Here is a 20,164-nt window from a genome sequence, read left to right on the forward strand (position 1 = left end):
TATTTATGTGTTACTTGAGACTTTCACACACAAAGTAAGCATTATCAAATTCTTTTGACTTTAATTAGTTTGTCAGCAAGTCGGCTGAACTTATACTTAATTTGATAAAAATTAATAAAATTTCTACTGTGAAAATGAAAGCTTTGTACTATTTTTCGACAGTTGATATGAGCTGCATAACGAAGGCAGCATGGTGGAATTTATTTCAATATCAACAAGTTGAATCACATAACATATTTTAAATTATACAACTTTATTTGTTATTCTAAAAGGTATATTTTCTCAAAATACACTCCTGCAAGCTCGGTTCGTAAAACTATTTAAATATTGACATATTTGTGCATTGATTTCACGCATGGAGGCCTTAGATCGATAAAAAGTCGCCCTCATCTCTTACCTGTATCACGATTTATAAAAACAGTACATTTTTTAAAATTGTTTCTTGTTGTATTCAAACATCATAAATTTTTCGAATGTATTTTTTTTCATTTTACATTAGAAATATATGACAATACAGTAAAAGTGGTATTTCAGGATTCGCACTTTGTATACACTGTTTTCTACGTTAACAAAATAAAGTAATTCAACGAGTGTGACCTTGACAAAAAATAGATAACGCTGTGTACTACTGTATATTTAAGAACACACAAGACAGTGACATTTAATCAAGTAAGTAAAATTACTGTTACACACTTTTATATATGTTGTTGGTACTATCTTTTGATTGGTTTTTAATTTTTTCATGTCGGAGCCTTTTATAGATTACTATACACATGGGGTTTGCGCATTGTTGAGGCAACCAACAGTTGCTTTGGACATCATTTGGTCTCTGGTTGATACTTCTTTAATTGGCAATCATACCTCATCTACCTATATTTACATTTAGTGATAAAAAAAAAATCATGATATGGCATGTCGTATTTTACTGTGCTAAGGACAGATATTAAATTTTAATAACAAAAAAAAACAACAGATTTATTGACTTTTTTGTCGAATACATAGATAAAATTGTAGATAGTAAAATGAGGATTGTCTCAGAGTTGGTAAAATCACTCGAAACTAGGTGAGACATGCGCAGTAGTGATAGATATGTAGTATAAATATAGAAAATTGAATATTTTAATCAACAACAAAAAAATCCAAAAAAAATATCTGTATCATATACCCAAGCGCCTGGTGTAGTGTACGCGCTCAAGGCACCTTTGGAATAAACATACAACTTTATGGTTACATGGTTTAATATAAACTAACTAGCATCAACAGCAATACACATGATTTTATAACAAGCATTCAAGATCATTAAGTAGAAATACAGATCGTGGGAATCTAAGACAAAGTCATAACTCATGTCACTGCATCCGGTGATGCATACAGTTTATAGTACCGACAGCTGATTAACGTAAACAAACTTGGACTGATAAATATCAACAATGTAAATACTACATTCCTCTTTTCCTTGGGTTGATAATTATATTATTGAAAGATTAATTCCAAAATAAACACTTAGCGAAATTAAGAACTTATTTGATCTAAAGAAATTGTCTGTAAAATGTGTGAAAATAATCTAATGAAACCCTACATGATTATACTAAATATATACAGTCTAAGCGAACATTTACAATTTTAGTTCATCACAAAATCTTTAAAACGCTCTGGTGACTTTTGGTTACGTTTTGGTCTTGACGGTATCAATGAATCCTCACGAAGGTTAACTTCTGTATCTGTATGTTCATTTTCATTTGTGTCTTCAATATTATTGTCAATGTTTTCGTACTCTAAAGTTTTCTCCTCGTTTATTTGTCCATTAAACTTTTTAACAAATGAACTGTTCCTTTGGGAAATGTTCCCTTCATTGTTCTTTAAGGTAAGTCGAGATCCTTCTCTCTTGATAACACAAAACGGATCGTGTTCGAATGATGTTGACAGTTTGTTGGTTTTTGTCTGTGTCTGTAACACTATATCTCCTACGTCAATGTCTGATTCTCGCGTTTTTCTTTTCTGATCGGCATATATTTTTCCCTTTCCTTTCATTTCAAAGTCTTTTCTTCGCGTATCTGCGTCGTCTTTTCCATTCTCCGCATCAATCTCGGGTAGTTTTGTACGAATTAGAGTTCTGCGGTGTTATATCCTAACTTTTATATTGATCCGGAATATATGTCCGTCATTTCATTCCGTATGTTACAATGTTAAACACAGTTATCTACCTTGATTAAAGTATCAGAAATCCAGCATGGTTTGCGTCTTTATAAACAAAGACATTTACAATACTATACACAAAACACCCTTGTAAAAACACACCATCGCCTCACAGATCATTTCATTGGCGACGAGGATGGGATAGCAGCTTTTGATTTACCCGCATTTCCTTCCTTTGATATTGAAACGGACAAATCAAGCGCAGGTCCTCGTTGGGAAAAATGGGTTGAACGCCTAGAAAACCTTTTCATTGGTCTAGATATCGACGATGAAGACAGAACACGTGCCTTATTATTACATTATGCTGGGGAAAGGGTCTATGATATATACGATGCCGAAAAAAAGCAAACATAAGCCTCGTATGATGCAACAAAGAAAGTCCTGAAAAACTATTTTGACCCCAAGAAGAACATACAAATGGAAATATACAAATTCCGTAGCTATAAACAATTAGATGGTCAATCATTAGATGAGTTTGTTACTGAATTACGGAAGTTATCAAAAAATTGCAAATTTGGCAACATAGACAGTGAAATTCTCACACAAGTCATTCAAAACTGCAAATCAAACAGGCTCAGACGAAGAGCTCTGAGGGAACCTGACAAGACACTTGATGACATATTGGCAACTGGAAGGGCGCTTGAGATGGCAGATTCACAAGCTCTAACTATGGAACGCGAAACCATAAATAAAGTACAATCTACACAACGTACCGCCCAAAGACAACCACAAAAGCAAAACAACCAAAGAAATAACACAAAGCCACAATACCGTAATGATAATTCTAAACAACACAAACATACATGCCGTAACTGTGGTGGACAGTGCCCGCATACAAATGAATGCCCAGCTAAAGGGAAAAAATGCAACTATTGCAGTAAACTAAATCATTTCAGCAAAGTATGTAGACAGAGGCACAATCCTACTAGACAAGAAAAAGTTAGAGAGGTCGAACATAACAACAATAATTATGAATCAAGTAGTGATGAAGAATATGCATATCATATCAGCATGATTACACCGTCACGAGAACATGTAAGTGTAGTTGGTTCGAAAACACCAAGAGTAAACATTCGCATAAACGACAAACATTGCAACTTTCTTCTAGACACTGGTGCAACAGTTAACCTTCTTGACCAGAAAACTTATCACAAGATAGGAGCACCTAAGATGAAAAAGGGCAATAATCCGAATTTATTACCGTATGGCGGAAGTGATCCTTTAAAGGTCAATGTCAGCTTAGTGTCGAAACAAAAAGTACTATTGACTGTGACACTTTCTATGTAGTTCAAGGAAATCATGGAGCTTTGCTCGGATACCCACTTGCAAGCAAGCTAGGGCTTGTAAAGATTATTAACCAGATAACTGATCCAAAAGCAAAATATCCTAAATTGTTTGAAGGCATTGGTAAATACAAGGGAAAACCAATTAAACTGCACATAGATGAAAATGTGAAACCAGTAGCACAGAGACACAGAAGGACACCATTTCACCTTCGTGATAAAGTTGAGAAAGAACTTATAAAAATGCAAGAGCAAGATATTATTGAAAAAATAGAGGGTACACCAACACCCTGGGTGTCTCCTATAGTGACTCCACCAAAGAAAAAACCAGAAGAGATTAGACTATGTGTTGATATGCGTCAGCCGAACAAAGCTATATCTCGTGAACGACATCTTTTACCGACTATAGATGAACTGATACACGACTTAACTGGAGCAATACTGTTTACAAAGCTGGACCTAAGGTCAGGATACCACCAGCTGGAACTCCATCCTTCGTCTCGATATATAACAACATTTAGTACACATGCAGGTCTATTTTGTTACAAACGCCTCAATTTTGGAATATCATCAGCTTCAGAAATTTTCCAAGAAGTAATACGCAACGTTGTAAGTGGTATACCTGGAGTTAAAAACATTTCAGACGACATAATCATATATGGCAAATCACAGGCAGAACATGATACAAATTGGACCTGGGGCTCTGAACAAGAAGCAGCTTTCGAAAAATTGAAATACGAACTATCTAGCGACACCGTCATGACATATTTTAATCCGAAACATGAGATTGATATTTTGGTTGATGCCAGTCCTGTTGGACTCGGGGCAATAATGTCTCAAGAAGGAAAAACTGTAGCTTATGCCAGCAGAAGTCTTACTGACACTGAAACAAGGTATAGCCAAACTGAACGAGAAGCTCTTGCTATTGTTTGGGCATGTGAACACTTTGATATGTACATAAGAGGTGCACCAAACGTGAACATTATAACAGATCACAAGCCACTAGAGCGTATTTGGCAGAAGCCAAAGCCACCACTGAGAATTGAACGTTGGGGTTGAGATTACAACCATACAAACTTAAGATAACATATCGACCTGGAAGTGAAAATCCTGCAGATTTTATTTCAAGACACCCATCAGACAATCCTGTCAAATCCCGAGAACAATCTATAGCAGAACAGTATGTGAGATTTGTTATGTCTGAAGCAGTACCTCGTGCAATGACACTTGATGAAGTTAAAATGGCTTCTTCAAAGGACAAAACTATTCAAAAGGCAATAGAATTTGTAAGAACTGGACAATGGTTTAAAATCAAAAACATAACAGATCTGGAAATTGACATTGAGGAATTACAAGCATTAAGGAGCATCAGCGGTGAACTTGTAACCTATGGTGACACTATTTTACTAAGAGACAATCGTATTGTACTCCCATCTGAACTCCGTGTGCGAGCTGTTAACATTGCGCATGAAGGTCATCAGGATATCACCAAAACTAAAGCATTCTTACGTTCCAAGATATGGTTTCCAGGACTTAATGACAGAGTTGATAATGCAATTAAGGACTGTTCAGCATGTCAATCTGTTACACACACCAAAAGAATTGAACCGTTAAGAATGTCTGAATTGCCAGAAAAGCCGTGGGCAAATTTGAGTGCTGATTTTTGTGGTCCATTACCTAGCGGAGACCTCTTATTCGTTATTACAGATGAATATTCACGTTATCCAGTAGTTGAAGTAATTAAATCCAACTCTGCTTCAGCTGTTATTCCTGTTTTGGACAAAGTTATATCTACTTTCGGAATTCCTAAAGTAATCAAAACAGATAATGGTCCTCCGTTTAACTCTCATGCATTCAGACAATATGCTGAAAATACTGGATTTGCACACCGCCGTTTCAGTCATTATTTAACAGGAAACCAGTAACAAAACTTCCACAAGTGCACAAACCTAACATTACCAACAAACAAATGGATGAAAATGCACGACAAAATGATGAAAGTGAAAAATGCAAAATGAAAAAACAATTTGATGATAGAAATCATGCAAAGCCGAGTAATATTGAAATAGGAAATTCCGTGTTAAGAAAGACCGATCGAAAAGAAAACAAACTCACAACAGCCTATAAACCAAATCCGTATAATGTCATCAACAAGAAAGGAAGCATGATCACCGTTACAAATGGCGAGAAATTAGTTACTCGAAACTCATCAAAAGTTAAGAAAGTGAACCGTCCACCGATCCGCAAAACAACTGACGAAATTGAAGAACAATTTGAAAATATACTTTTCCCAGTAGTACTATGCGGAGTACTGCGGAAGGCTAGCAGAAATTTCGGAATTTCTTTCCTCCAATCTCGATTTTCGGCATTAGCTGTTCTAAATGCTTTAAGTAAAGTTCTGTTCTGTCGTTCAACTTCACCATTGGCTTGAGGCCAATATGGTGTGCTTCTGTTATGTTTGACACCGTTTTCGCTCAAATAATTATAAAATTCCTTTGATGTGAATTGGGGTCCATTGTCCGTTTTTAAAGATATTGGAATTCCGTGATGAGAAAACATCATATCAAGCGAACGGATAATTTTATCGGTTGTAACTGATTTAAGTATCGCTACCTCTTGCCACCTGGAGTAATAATCCACTACGACAAACACATATTCACCTGTTGGAAACGGTCCCATAAGATCGGCACACAAGTCTTGCCACGGTCCGTCTGGCAGCTGTGTTCTCTTTATAGGTTCTTGTTTCGGCACGGGTCCTACGACTTGGCACGCTCTGCATGATTTAACAAGATTTTCGGCGTCTTGGTCGATTCCAGACCACCATACCTTTTCACGTAGCCTCAGTTTTGTTTTAACAATACCTTGATGACCCTCATGTGCTAACTGTAATGTCTGTTTTCTTAGGTTATCAGGTATAACGATTCGTGATCCCTTTAAAAGTACACCATCAACAACTGACAATTCTTCTCGGAAACGGAAGAGATTGTTTGACTTTGAAATTTTTCCATTCAAAATCTGTTTAATGTCTTTATCCAAATGTGCTGAATCTTTAATCATTCTAAACGTCATCGCGTTCGGAACTGCATTTTGTGCTACGAAATAAGCATACTCCTCTGCAATATTTCTGCCTGTAGTCTCATCTTGAACTTGCGACAATCTCGAAAGGCAGTCTGCTGCATTTTGCGGTCCTGGTTTGTACTTTACCTTAAACGTATAAGGTTGTAAACGCATCGCCCATCTTTCAATACGAGCTGGTGGTTTAGATTTCGGGGAATAGATAACCTCTAACGGTTTATGGTAGGTTACTAAAATAAATTCCTTTCCATATAAGTACAAATGGAAACGTTCACATCCCCATACGACAGCAAGGGCTTCGCGCTCGGTTTGAGAATATTGTTGTTCGACATCGGTCAATGTCCTACTAGCAAATGTAACCGGTCTAAAGTTCCCATCGCTTTGTTTCTGGCTTAGAATAGCTCCAAGTCTCACAGGGCTCGCATCTACTATCACGTGTGTTTTTGCGTTACTATTATAATATGCTAGCGTTTTTGCACTTGCTAACAACCTTTTCAGTTCATTAAACGCGTCTTGGTGTCTACTTGACCATATCCATTTAGTTTTTGCTCTCATTAGCTCTCGGAGAGGTGCTGAAACTGTTGAAAAGTCTGGTATATAGCGACCACAATAATTTACAAGTCCGAGGAAACTTCTCACCTCCGAGGCGGTTTTCGGATTTCTTGCACTTGTTACGGCTTCGACTTTTGACTTTTCGGGACTGATCCCTTTTGCTGAAAGTACATGTCCCATAAACGTCATTTTGTCCATATTGAACCTACATTTGTCCTTATTCAGTCTTAGTCCCTTTTCGCGCATTCGGTCCAAAACTTTATTCAAACGCTCGTCATGTTCCTGTTGTGTGCATCCGTATACAATTATATCATCTGATATGTTTCGTTGTCCGGCACATCCTTCTAAAGCCATTTTAATGCATTGTTGGTACATTTCTGGTGCACACGATATTCCAAACATTAATCGCTTATTACGAAATAATCCAACATGGGTAGTGAATGTTGTTATATTTCTGGATTCAGGTTCCAGTTCTACTTGATGAAAACCCATCCTTAAATCAATTTTAGAATATACCTTAGCTCCATTTAGCTCTTGTAAAATTTCATCCACTGTAGGAATTGGGTGTCTCGAACGTTTTACGGCTTCATTAGCTCGCCTCATATCAACACAAATTCTAATTTCCGAGTTACGTTTCGGAACTACTACTAATGGTGACACCCATTCTGTCGGACCTTCAACACGCTCAATTACATCCATTTCTTCTAACTCACATAATTTTTCTTCCACAGATTTTCGAATATTAAACGGTAATCTTCTAGTTGGTTGTGCAATTGGTTTAACATTTTTATCTATATAAATTTTCAATTGGTAATCCTTCAATTTACCTAATCCACAAAATAAATCAGAATATTGTGACCTTATATCACCTTGTGTATTGATCATATTGACAGATGGACCGATCAATAAAATGCCTAATTCACTTGCTGTACTACGACCCAGCAGAGGTGTATGATTACCATCAGTTACCATGAAATCGGCTTTAACACACTTTCTTGATTCCTCTCATGTTATATCAGATCTAATCTTGCTATTGATCATTAACGGATTAATAGCTCCGTAACTGCATATAACTGCTTCTCAACTGGAATTTTATTGACACCACATTTCTCTAATTTGCTCATAATTTCACTATTGATAATATTACACGTAGCTCCCGAATCAACTAGAAACGGAATAACAACATCTCCTATTTTCAAAGTTATCCTTTTTTCGGAGGATCGATCAATCGCGAATACATATTCTTCGGAGTCGTCTGAACTTTCTTCTTCCATATATCTAACTTTTTCCTTCTTGTAAAACTTTCCTTGTTCCTTTGTTGACTTCTTGCTCTTGCATTTCTTTGCAAAGTGTCCCATCTTGCCACATTTGTGACACATCTTATCCATGGCAACTGTACATTCTCTAGCTATATGCCCCGTACGGCCACATCGATGACACTCGATATCTTTTCTTTTAGAGTGATAGTCATGACTCTGATGTCTCGCTGCATTAAAGTCGCGGTTAACTTGAACTCTGTTTATGTGAACTTCCTCAAATTGTGCGGAATGCTGATCTGCTGCTTCACTTGCTCTCGCTATGTCTTGGACTTTTTCTAGTGTCAAATCTTTTTCACGCAAAAGTCGGCGTCTTAATTTTGTTGAATAGCACATGTCAATAACCTGGTCTCGAATGGCATCGTTAAGCATTTTTCCAAAGTCACAAGTTTTTACTAAGTTTTTAAGTCTTGTGACGTAACTATCAATTGATTCATTCTCGTTCTGTTTACATTTACGAAACACGTGTCGTTCTACCGGCTGATTTTTCTTCGGAAGAAAATATTGGTCGAATTTTACCACGGCATCTTCAAACGAATCTCCTGTATCGGTAAATGTCTCAAAAATATCTTGTGCGTTTTGTCCAATTAAATGTAAAAGTAATGCTCTTTTCTGTCCTCCCTCGGATACACCAGATGCTGTCATGTAATACTCAAAATTTTTCTTCCATTTTGTCCATCTTTGTGAAAGTGAAGATTGTTCTCCGTTACAATCAAAAGATTGCACAGTTGGTAAATCCAGTAATTTTGCCATAATAACTTCGTATTCACGTTCACCAAATAAGATATCTAAACAGTAATTCCCGGATTCTAAATCCATTTACAAAAATACATTTTTTCGTCGCCAAATTGTAGTGTACGCGCTCAAGGCACCTTGGAATAAACATACAACTTTATGGTTACATGGTTTAATATAAACTAACTAGCATCAACAGCAATACACATGATTTGATAACAAGAATTCAAGATCATTTAGTAGAAATACAGATCGTGGGAATCTAAGACAAAGTCATAACTCATGTCACTGCATCCGGTGATGCATACAGTTTATAGTACCGACAGCTGATTAACGTAAACAAATTTGAACTGATAAATATCAACAATGTAAATACTACACCTGGGATCAATTCGAAATGAGATATAGGGCGTAGTATTATTACCAAGTTAATTAAATATCAAAATGTGTTCACAAGCAAAAAAAAGTCAATTCATCATGCAAACAAAAAAAATACAGTGAAGATTTTGAATTATCACATTCATTATAGCATAGACATAAATAAGAAGTAATTAAAATTCTGTTCGTTGGTGTCTCAAAATAAACTATACATATAACTATCTTTTCAAATCGGCATTAAATCCATAATATACAATGAAGTTATAGACAGACAAAAAATCAGTATGGTTCTGATTTCTATACAGAATAAGTCCACGAAGCAATTCTACAGTCTGTTTTCAACCCTATCTTTGTATCAGGGTTTGGATTTCTGAACATTTGGCATCGAGCATTAAAAAGTATCAATTTTCTAGGAGAAGACGATCTAAGCTGGACTAACGTGTGTCTAATCCTTTTGGTAATATTTTGAAAATAAAATATGTTCAAACTACAAAGTACCTAATGTTCTATCAAGTTAAGGAAAAGAAATTCAATGGCAACAAAAATATTTACAAATGAATTTATTTTTATTTGAACAGAAAAAGGTCAAGGTTATAATGGCGCTAAAATGGGGTATATGCAGCACAGGAAAGATTTGTAATGACTTCTGTTCTTGTCTAAAGTCTATGTCCGCACAAGATCATCAAGTAAGAAATAAAATATCAATCCAGTATTTTATGAACGTGTTCATTTACGTTTTTTGATTGAGTTAAGCCTTCCAATTGATATTTTATAGTGTGTTTTTCTATGTTGTGATGTTATACTATTGTTTCAGAAAAGGGAGAAGGTTTGGTACCATTAAAACGTTTAATCCCGCTGCAAATGTTTGCACCTGTCCTAAGTCAGGAATCTGATTACAGTAGTTGTCGTTTGTTTATGTAGTTCATACGTGTTTCTCGTTTCTCGTTTTTATATAGATTAGACCGTTGGTTTTTCCGTTTGAATGGTTTTACACTAGTAATGTTTTGGGGCCCTTTATAGCTTGCTGTTCGTTGTGAGCCAATGCTCCGTGTTGAAGGCCGTACCTTGACCTATAATAGTTTACTTTTATATATTGTAACTTGGATAGAGAGTTGTCTCATTGGCACTCATACCACATCTTCCTATATCTATAGATATCGGATGGTAAATTGCATGGTTTAAATTGGCGTTACTGCATCGAAGCACAATGCATGTATAATACTAATATTGAATGACCTATTATGTATTATTCTTATTCTGATATTTGAATACATATCTTAACAATTACTACTGCTATTCAAGATATCATCCCGATATTAGTATTAAATTTCAAGGTCTTTATTTTCTCTCTGTTTAGTGTTTTATTATTTTGGCGATGGATGCCGTTAACAATAATCATAAAGGTCCCATGATCTTTCAAATATATCTATCGGATGAATATGTTTCATATACCTAAATGACTACGTTTCAGCATAAAATCATGTAAATAAAATACCTTAAAAAATCCTTTATTTTATCCAAATCGGTAGAAATGTACTGCTATTGAATTGTTGTCATCCCGTAATTTTATTCTCTGACAGGTTTCCTATATGCAATGAATTTCATGTCATGCCTCGTCAGAAATTCGACAATTACACAGCGTAAGTACGAAAGGGAAAACCGTTATTGACGATAAAGAAAAATACGTCGAATAGGGAAGACAATATAAAAACCAGTTTCATTGATCATACGTCTGATAGTTATTTTTACAAGTGTCTTTTTTTCAGATTGTTGCGGTGGTTTCTCGTTCTAAGGACAGCGCAGAGAAGTTTGCTTCTAAATTCGAAATTCCAAAGACGTATGATTCCTACGAGAAATTTGCAAACGATCCGGAAATAGGTACAGAATATGTCATATCCCTTTAATTGAAAAGGGTCTTTATGGGGTGGTAGAGGTTGTCTTTATGTCTGTATTTTTAATTTGTTTATGAAATATTTCTATCTTCGATATTGTTTTGCCTATTATTCTCTATTCGTATTCTCTATTTTTTAAGCCTCACCAATACCCTTATCACTGAAAATATATTTGCTATCAAGAAAACCCAACAATGCAATTCTTATAGAACAGAATTCTGTTAACAAAGTAATTTTATATATTATCAAAACATAAATGAATATATCTATATAGGAGATTTTTGAAATTGACTTTTGTTCACTTTTTACATTAGGACTGTTTTAACCATAGGTTGGTAAAGGTAAACCTGTACAGTATGAATTATTTTTGGACATAACCCGGTAACATGAGTAGGCTAAAGACAAATTCTGTTGCTACGGAACAACATAGAGCACAAATCGATCAGACATATACTTATAAGGTCGACTTTGCCATGTTAGTGTCAATCTTGTTTTAGAATAATCTTTAATTTCCGAGATTGACCACATTTGAACGTAATAAGTTTCGATTCCAGTATACCTGTGCAGTTAACATCACATTGGATTTCAAAGTTTATAAGTGATTGTTTCGCAAATGTTTGAAAGTTGGCGACCACTTGATTCTGAGAGGGGTAAAGGTTGGCAAACAAAACAAAACATAAATATCCTTACAGGCCTAAAAAGTAAAAACAAATATCCGTGTTAATTTGCAACAAATTAAACAGCATATTCTCACACGACAAAATTTGAATGCCTCTTATTAGAATCAAATAGTCGTTCCATTTGATTAGGGACTTTCCGTTTTGAATTTTCCTCGGAGTTCAGTATTTTTGTGATTTTACTTTTCACTTAGTTAAGCATTATAGGCTTCATCTACGTAGGGTCTGTAGGCGTTGTTTGTAAGATATATTCTATTTTAACGTCTTAGTTCCTATTCCTTGATCGAAAAAGGCCTTAGCAAGATTGACAGAAACCAACAACCAAAAAGTAAAATAACAAAAATATTGAACTCCGAGGAAAATTCAAAACGGAAAGTCCTTAATCAAATGGCAAAATAAAAAGCTCAAACACATCAAACGAATGGATAACAACTGTCATATTCCTGACTTGGTACATGCATTTTCTTATGTAGAAAATGGTTGATTAGACCTTGTTTTATAGCTAGCTAAACCTCTCACTTGTATGACAGTTGCATAAAATTCCATTATATTGACAACGATGTGTGGAGTTCTGCTACTTTACAGAAAAAAACTCTAATGTTCTCTTTTTATAAAGCTCATTCTGATGATCTATTTTTTATTCACTTTTCGTGGTGTTAACTTTAATCTTAACATCTCATTCAGTATAAAATAAGGATTTATGATATGATTGTCAATGAGACAACGTTCTAACACAGTCCACATAAAATTGATTCAATACTTATTGGTGCGGCAGTTAATAATAGAAAACCTATACGTATAGTCATCTTTAAAAGGCCCCGACGTGACTAAATATGAAACAGTTCAAATGATAAAACCAAACTAAACGATTTATATTTCGTGCTTCTTTAGGAACCCAATTTTCAATTTTGTCTTTACTGATGATATTTGATCTGACGTCATTATTATCAATTTTTAGATGTCGTCTACATCGGATCGGTATGCACAGAACATGTTAGACTTACTGTTATTATGTTGAAAGGCGGGAAACATGTATTGTGTGAAAAACCATTTTCAATATCAACAGAGGAGGTCAAAATGGTGAACAAACTTGCAAAGGAGAAGAATCTGTTCTTTATGGAGGTATTCATTACTGTTTTCTTAGAGATGTACTCGAATGGAAAGGATACAGGTTTCAACATGTTTAAATTGTGTTTCACTATCTTGACTAACTATTAAACCGTTGAATGCTCAGCATGTTACCCTTACGCGTTTGGTGAGCATTAAAATATGGTTGTTGTCGTAAAGTTGGTTAGGAATAAGGCGGCCGTTTTGGTTTTACTATGTTGATTTTGTTTCTTGACTTTTTGAATTTTGAAGGTTTTCTCCACAACAACTGTTTTCATGGCCTGGTTGATTAGCTAGGTAGCCCGGTAACCAGGTTGAATAGTACTGGTTGATGAGTCTAATGGATACAGTAAGCATTTCAGGACCACTGTCATGAGATGGTGAAATGACGGTTCATTACATAACGACACGAATACAGAGCAATCGAACGTCAGACGGTATAATATTCCCCCATTCACTGTACGTACGGCGTTGAGTTGGATTCTGTAATCATAAGTAGTACGTCGCTGAACCATCTATTCAGCAGTTACTCATTGTAGTTTGCAGATAATGAGGAGCTGATTTAGCACGTTCATTTAGCTGTAATGACTGAGACATGACTGATGATGAAATAATGTAATGTTTAAGGGGAATGACGTAAACTGAAATATGCAGGAACACTACTAGGAAAGCTTTTCCGCGAATCCAAAAATGAGATTGCGATCAATATTAATCGTTTCCGTAATTTTCACATTTGATGTTATGGAGTTTCGGATCGGTATGCACAGAACATGTTAATCTTACTGTTATTATGATGAAAGGCGGGAAACATGTATTGTGTGAAAACCATTTTCAATATCAACAGAGGAGGTCAAAATGGTGAACAAACTTGCAAAGGAGAAGAATTTGTTCTTTATGGAGGTATACATTACTGTTTTCATGGAGATGTACTCGAATGGAACTTGTGTTAAAACAGCATGTGTCTTTTTCAATTGTAGAAGGCCGTTTTGGTTACACATAGCCTATAACTGTGTTTAATAATTCTGAACCATATATTGCTTTTAGTTCACATTTAATTTATTTTTAATGATACTACGAAGATGACGGATTTAGGGTTCTTTAAGCGTGTATTTTCTTTGTCATCCAACTGCATTTTTTAATTACAAGTCTTTATAGTAAATAACAAAATATTACATTGGGCCTATATCAGTTGTTATATGCTTTATTTCTGATACATTTTTATTATTTAGGGTCTCTGGGTTCGGTGTTTTCCCACTTACAAGAAAATAAGAGAAGAACTAAAGTCAGGTACAATAGGTGATCCACAAATGGTGTCAGTTCGATTCTGTACACATGTTAATTTTCATGATTTAGCTGCCAATGAGAAATACCCGAGCGAATCTGGAGGTTTTTTGCTTGAAGCGGGTATTTATACTGTACAGTTTGCACTTATGGTTTACGAAGAAATGCCCGTATCAATAACAGCCGTCGGAGAAGTTATCGAAAATGGTAAGATATATCAGTAAAGCCTCGATAATACCGAAAAAAGTTTTTAGGGAAATCATATTGTCGAAAATATATATATCAATGTATGACCCGACGCAACGTATTAAAAACAATACAGTTTGAAGTGTTGAAGGCCATTCTTTGAACTTTTTTGTTAACTTTTCATACATTGTGACTTGGACGGAGATTGCCTTATTAGCACTTATTCCACATCTTCTTATCTAAAATGAAAAAATAAATTCTAAATTTTACGCTACTAATAAATCTAAACCACAAAAGCAATAAAAGTAATTCATCAACAAGTTGCGATGCAGACTACGATGAAACTTTTGTTCAAAGAAATAATTGTCTTCAGCAAACGCTGATATTCCAAGAATTGTAAGTGGTCTTGATATGGTGGAATGGAAAAAGTAAAATAACAAAAATACCGAACTCCAAGGAAAATTCGAAACGGAAAGTCCGTAACCAAATGGCAAAATCAAAAGCCCAGACACATCAAACGAATGGATAACAACTGTCATATTCCTGACTTGGTACAGGCATTTTCTTATGTAGAAAATAGTGGATTAAACCTGGTTTTATAGCTAGCTAAACCTCTCACTTATATGACAGTCGCATTATTGTTAAGATATATTCTAGTATTGAAACGCATTGGTTCCTATTCCTTGATCGAACAAAGGTTTATGCAAGATTTACAGCAACACACAAGCAAAACAATGGAGTTTTCCTTTTTTACAAAAACTCGAATGTTTCCTTTTTACAAAGGTCATGCTGATGATTTATTTTGTATTCCCTTTTCATGTTGTTACCCATATCTTTACATCTCGCTCAAGATAAAATAAGGAGATGCGTTATTCTTGTCAATGACACAACTATCCAACACAATCCAAATTAAGTAGATTTAAGTTACTATAGGTGACCATAGACGGAGAAATGACGATCCATTACCTAACGCCAAGAATACAAAGCAATCGGACGCCAGACGCATAACTTTTCCCCATCCTCAATGGATTTTTGAGTGTATGCTGATGGAGACCTCTACACTAAATTTATCAACAAGCTGCGATGCAAACAACGATTTAAACTTTTCTTGGCCTCAGTAATGATATGATTAAAATTCAAGGAAACCGTGTAATTAGACAATTAATTCTCTGAGGTTCATGTCAACAATTTGTAGACGATAATCTTGTCAAAGATCAAAACATATGGAAATAAAGTTTTCAAAATTTACTAGCAATTAAAAGTAGTGTATAAACAATATCTACTCTTTCCATTTATACTAATTGAAAAAAACCGATTCTATCAAAAAAAAAAAAAAAAATAAAAATTAATTTTGACTTCTCGACAATAATTTTATTCAAAATTGTCTATTTGTTCATGCGTACTAACACATTGAGTACGTTTATTATAATAAATAATATTTATCATAGATTAATCTAGATATCTTAAATGTAAAGATTATATAATTATTTTTATCTAATATAATACTGTTTAGTTAAAGTTATTTCCTTATGATTATAAAAAAGAAGATGTGCTATGATTGCCAATGAGACAACTCTTCACAAGAAATCAAATGACACAGAAATTAACAACAGACTTCTAAAGTATATTTCAGTTGCGTTTCTTCAAAAGGAATCTTAAATCTTAAATCTTATTTCGTTTGTATTTGCTTTGTGTGATGTTGTAGATTTGAATTGGAAGTGTTTTTAACTCTAAGATTACCCACACTATGGTGTCTCATAGGACAGACATATTGTTTAAAACTTTTCTGTTAGACAACCCTTCAATCATTTTTCGATTGAGAAGATAAAAATTTCAAATAAAATTTGTCTGTAAATTTGAAATAACTCTCATGTTGTTGTCAATCAAATATTCTGTTTTCTTCGACCATGAAAATGAAAATATAGCTGCGTCATTGGATGATTTTCCATCAAGCAGACCGCTGTCAACCAATTCCAACCTTTTGGTTCATCCTTTCGAAAATTTACCAAAATTCCTTTAATTTCCTAAATGGACAGTAGGTAATAGCTCTTTATGTTTCAGGTTATGACGTGGATGATTGTATAATCCTAACCTTCAGTAAAGGTCAGAAGGCATGCCTTATGTGTAGCTCAAAATGTTGTCATGAAAGGAATACAGCCATTATAAACGGAACTAAAGGAAGTATTGAGGTAATTTTTGAAAACATGAAAGTTCCTCGAAAATAAATTGGATGATTGAAAAATATTACTTTCAGAAAGAAAAAAGCTTCGTTTAAGTTCATCATATTTCCATTCAATTTATATGAAAATGGTAACGAAATATCATGTCTCGTGTTGAAGGGATTCTTTATATCCACTCCGTGATCCACAATATTAATGAAGAATACGCCCGGTTTCATAATTATCATCAGGTAAACTAATTTTCAATGAACTAGTACACATTTTTGTTTAGGGGCCAACTGAAGCTCGCCTCCGGGTGCGGGATTTTCTTGCTGTGTTGAAGACCCATTGGTGGCCTTCGGCTGTTAACTGCTCTTTGATCGGATTGTTGTCTCTTTGACACATTCCCCATTTTCAATTTTAAAAACATGACAACTCGAGACAAGTATTGAAACAAAATTCCATCCGTAACAAAAAGGAAAACTAAGGTAAAGAGGAAGGTGAGATGATGCAAGATTGGGAATGTTATGTCTTGGAACCACCTTAAACATGGTTAAATGTAATTATTGTTACATCTGTCTTTTTGGTTGTAATGAAGACAAAAACCACTTTTTTTTAAAAATTCTATAAGTTTACAAAACTGCTTTTCCAATAGGTCGAATTCCATCCTGAAATGCTATATGATGATACGAATGACACAATATTGAAAATTGAGATGTTTGACATCATTGCTAACACAATAAAACCAAAATATAGCACTTGATCAATATAAAGGAAAAGTGCACAACCTCAGTTTATTCTGATATCATTTCGTGATTATTTCTTTATTGGCCTTGTTCTTGGTTCGAGGTTTACTGTATTGGCCTGATGCGTATTTGAAGGCCAATGCAGCTGGCCGAGGACCAATAACAATGCAAATACAGAAATAATCACGAAACGATATCTTTATTAATCAAGTTGTTCGTCATGGCTTTAGATCTAAGATCCTTGAGACGTTCTGAAATCATGTATTGACCGGTTCAGAACTCAATCAATACGAAAAATAAGTCAGTATTGTCTGAGTGATTCTGTATTGGCCGAGTTGACACATTTGTATTGCACAGACATTTTTAGTCATCATAAGTTCAATAGCAGATTAATTTTTATTAATAATATTTAGAATAAAAGTCGAATATGAATCATACCTCATGAAACTGTATTTACCCAAACATACATGTATATATACCTTTGTGAAATCAAATATTGAAAAAGACAACATTTTAGTATTTGATTCAAAACAAAACTATGTGACAAATCTAATGTAATACTGTTTTGTATGAATTATATTCTTATGAATCTTGTAAAGTTTTTGTTGCATTGGCATTGTTGAGGGATTCTTTGTTTTGTTTCCTATTATTTTGAATATATATAATATTTAAAGAGAAATTTAATGTAAGTTTTACTTGATTTATAAATTAGGATTTTCATATTTTAGACGCCAATTACAAAATCTTATTCTAAACATAATTGAATGCTAAGAAATAGAAATATTCCTACTATGTTATAGGTTGCAAGCCCTTTCTACTGTCCAGAAGAAGTAGTTCTACCTTCTGGAATATTTCGAAATGAATTACCACCTGGATTTTGTCCATTCATTTGGATAAATGCGAGTGGACTACGGTATGAAGCCGAAGAGGTCCGCCGCTGTATCAAAAATGGTAGGTAAAAGTTTTATTTATCAAATTCATTTACTTTTCTTTGTATAAAAAGATTCATGGTACTGAAATGAGGATACAATATTCTTTTCTTGACAACAGACAGATAATACTGGTATTGATATAAAAACATAGACAGTGAAAGAAATAACACGCACTAATGCAACACAAAAATGTAAAAATCAAAAATATCAAAAACAACACGGAAAATTTAAGTAACACGAACGAAATGGCCAGTAGAAAAACACGAGTGAAATCAATCTGACGCTGTATTTAACAATGAACAACTAAATGTTTTTTGGTAATGCACTCTGAAAATAAACTACGAATTAACTGCTTTTATTATTAATGTTTGTTATGATCTTTGCAGGTTTATTGGAATGTCCAGATTTCACACATAAGGAATCAGAAATTGTTCATACCATTATAGATCAAGCAGCAAAACAGATTGGCAGAAATATACCACATACACCAACAAAAGTTGAATTATAAAGAATAGTGAAATATTCTTTTCCGAATGTAATCTTTTGTATGGATAACATGATATTAAAAACAAAATTATCAATAGACTCGAATGTTGTGATCTTTCACTTCTTACTTCATAATAAACATCAATATCGAAATGAAATCTTTCAGGTATATTCTGGACTTGTACTTGATACCAATATATGTTAAAGTCTGCTGTAGTCTTAGATATGCAGAAAATTCGTCTCATCTATAAAATAACCGATCGTGTCCTATTCCCGATTGTGAATTTACTTAATTTATAAGTATCCTTTTTGTCATCCCTTGTTTTAGTAGTTTACTTAATTTACACTTTATCGAGAAAGTATATACTATATTCGATATCGAGACAGTGGTTACAAATCAAATTGTCGAAATCAATATAAATACGATTGACACTCTACAACTATACCGAACTTTGATGATAAACAATAACGTCATCAAATAACTACAATGTCAAAAACAACATTACAATGTCACGAATGTATGTTGTTCAACATCAATTTATTTTAAACGTTATCTAAGCTGATTGGATATTGATGCCAGATTGTCACGCCTTCATAAATTGACGTTTTGTATACCGTATTTTATAATCAAAACAAGAAAACAACACGTTATAAATTTCATTCGTCCGAAGCGCTTTTTTTGGATCTACCTTCATCAGGAATGCTCAAAGCCGAATATTTGAAAACCTTGGATGTATGACTTGAACAGTTGAAGAGCTATATAACCAAAAATGACCTTAAAAAAAATAGCCAAATCCATTTAAGGTCAACTTTTCCTGATGGAGTTAAAACCTTAGTTTCTCATAATTTCGAATTTATAAACGAACAATTTTAAAAAGGTTTATTATAAATCATGTCAGTACTTCGATAGCTGATGATACCCGTGATAAACGTGATTATCTTAGCTATCGAGTGAGTTTGTTAATGTGTTGTACATCTCAGTTTTTGAATGCAATATTTTCTGCAAAAACCCAAATGCATAAAATAAAAATATAAAAGAAAAGCAAAGATGACATTTCGGATATTTCCTCCACATAACTTTAAGTAAACTACAAAAACACTATAACTACGATGCCAAACTTCAAACTCAAGGAACACAAGGAAAAAGTTAGTACTGTAACAGT

General features: G+C 34.2%; 1 protein-coding gene across 4 annotated transcripts; it reads left to right on the forward strand.

The window, feature by feature from the left end:
- Nucleotides 1-590: 590 nt before the first annotated feature.
- Nucleotides 591-19,106, forward strand: LOC127731928 (trans-1,2-dihydrobenzene-1,2-diol dehydrogenase-like). Of its 4 annotated transcripts, XM_052240778.1 has the most exons (9): nt 591-669; nt 10,114-10,221; nt 11,302-11,413; nt 13,063-13,175; nt 14,061-14,111; nt 14,441-14,699; nt 16,740-16,867; nt 18,384-18,534; nt 18,902-19,106. In XM_052240778.1, the coding sequence occupies exons 2-9, from the start codon at nt 10,132-10,134 to the stop codon at nt 19,021-19,023; spliced, it is 1,026 nt and encodes a 341-aa protein (XP_052096738.1). In that variant the 5' UTR covers nt 591-669; nt 10,114-10,131; the 3' UTR covers nt 19,024-19,106. The 4 variants fall into 4 exon arrangements, with proteins under 4 accessions (XP_052096738.1, XP_052096737.1, XP_052096739.1 ...); XM_052240777.1 differs by lacking the exon at nt 14,061-14,111 and having other exon boundaries at nt 13,063-13,226; XM_052240779.1 differs by lacking the exons at nt 10,114-10,221; nt 11,302-11,413; nt 14,061-14,111 and having other exon boundaries at nt 13,063-13,226.
- Nucleotides 19,107-20,164: the final 1,058 nt, after the last annotated feature.

This window comes from Mytilus californianus, unplaced genomic scaffold, assembly GCF_021869535.1.
Source record: "Mytilus californianus isolate M0D057914Y unplaced genomic scaffold, xbMytCali1.0.p SCAF_21, whole genome shotgun sequence".
Classification (NCBI taxonomy): Eukaryota; Metazoa; Mollusca; class Bivalvia; order Mytilida; family Mytilidae; genus Mytilus; species Mytilus californianus.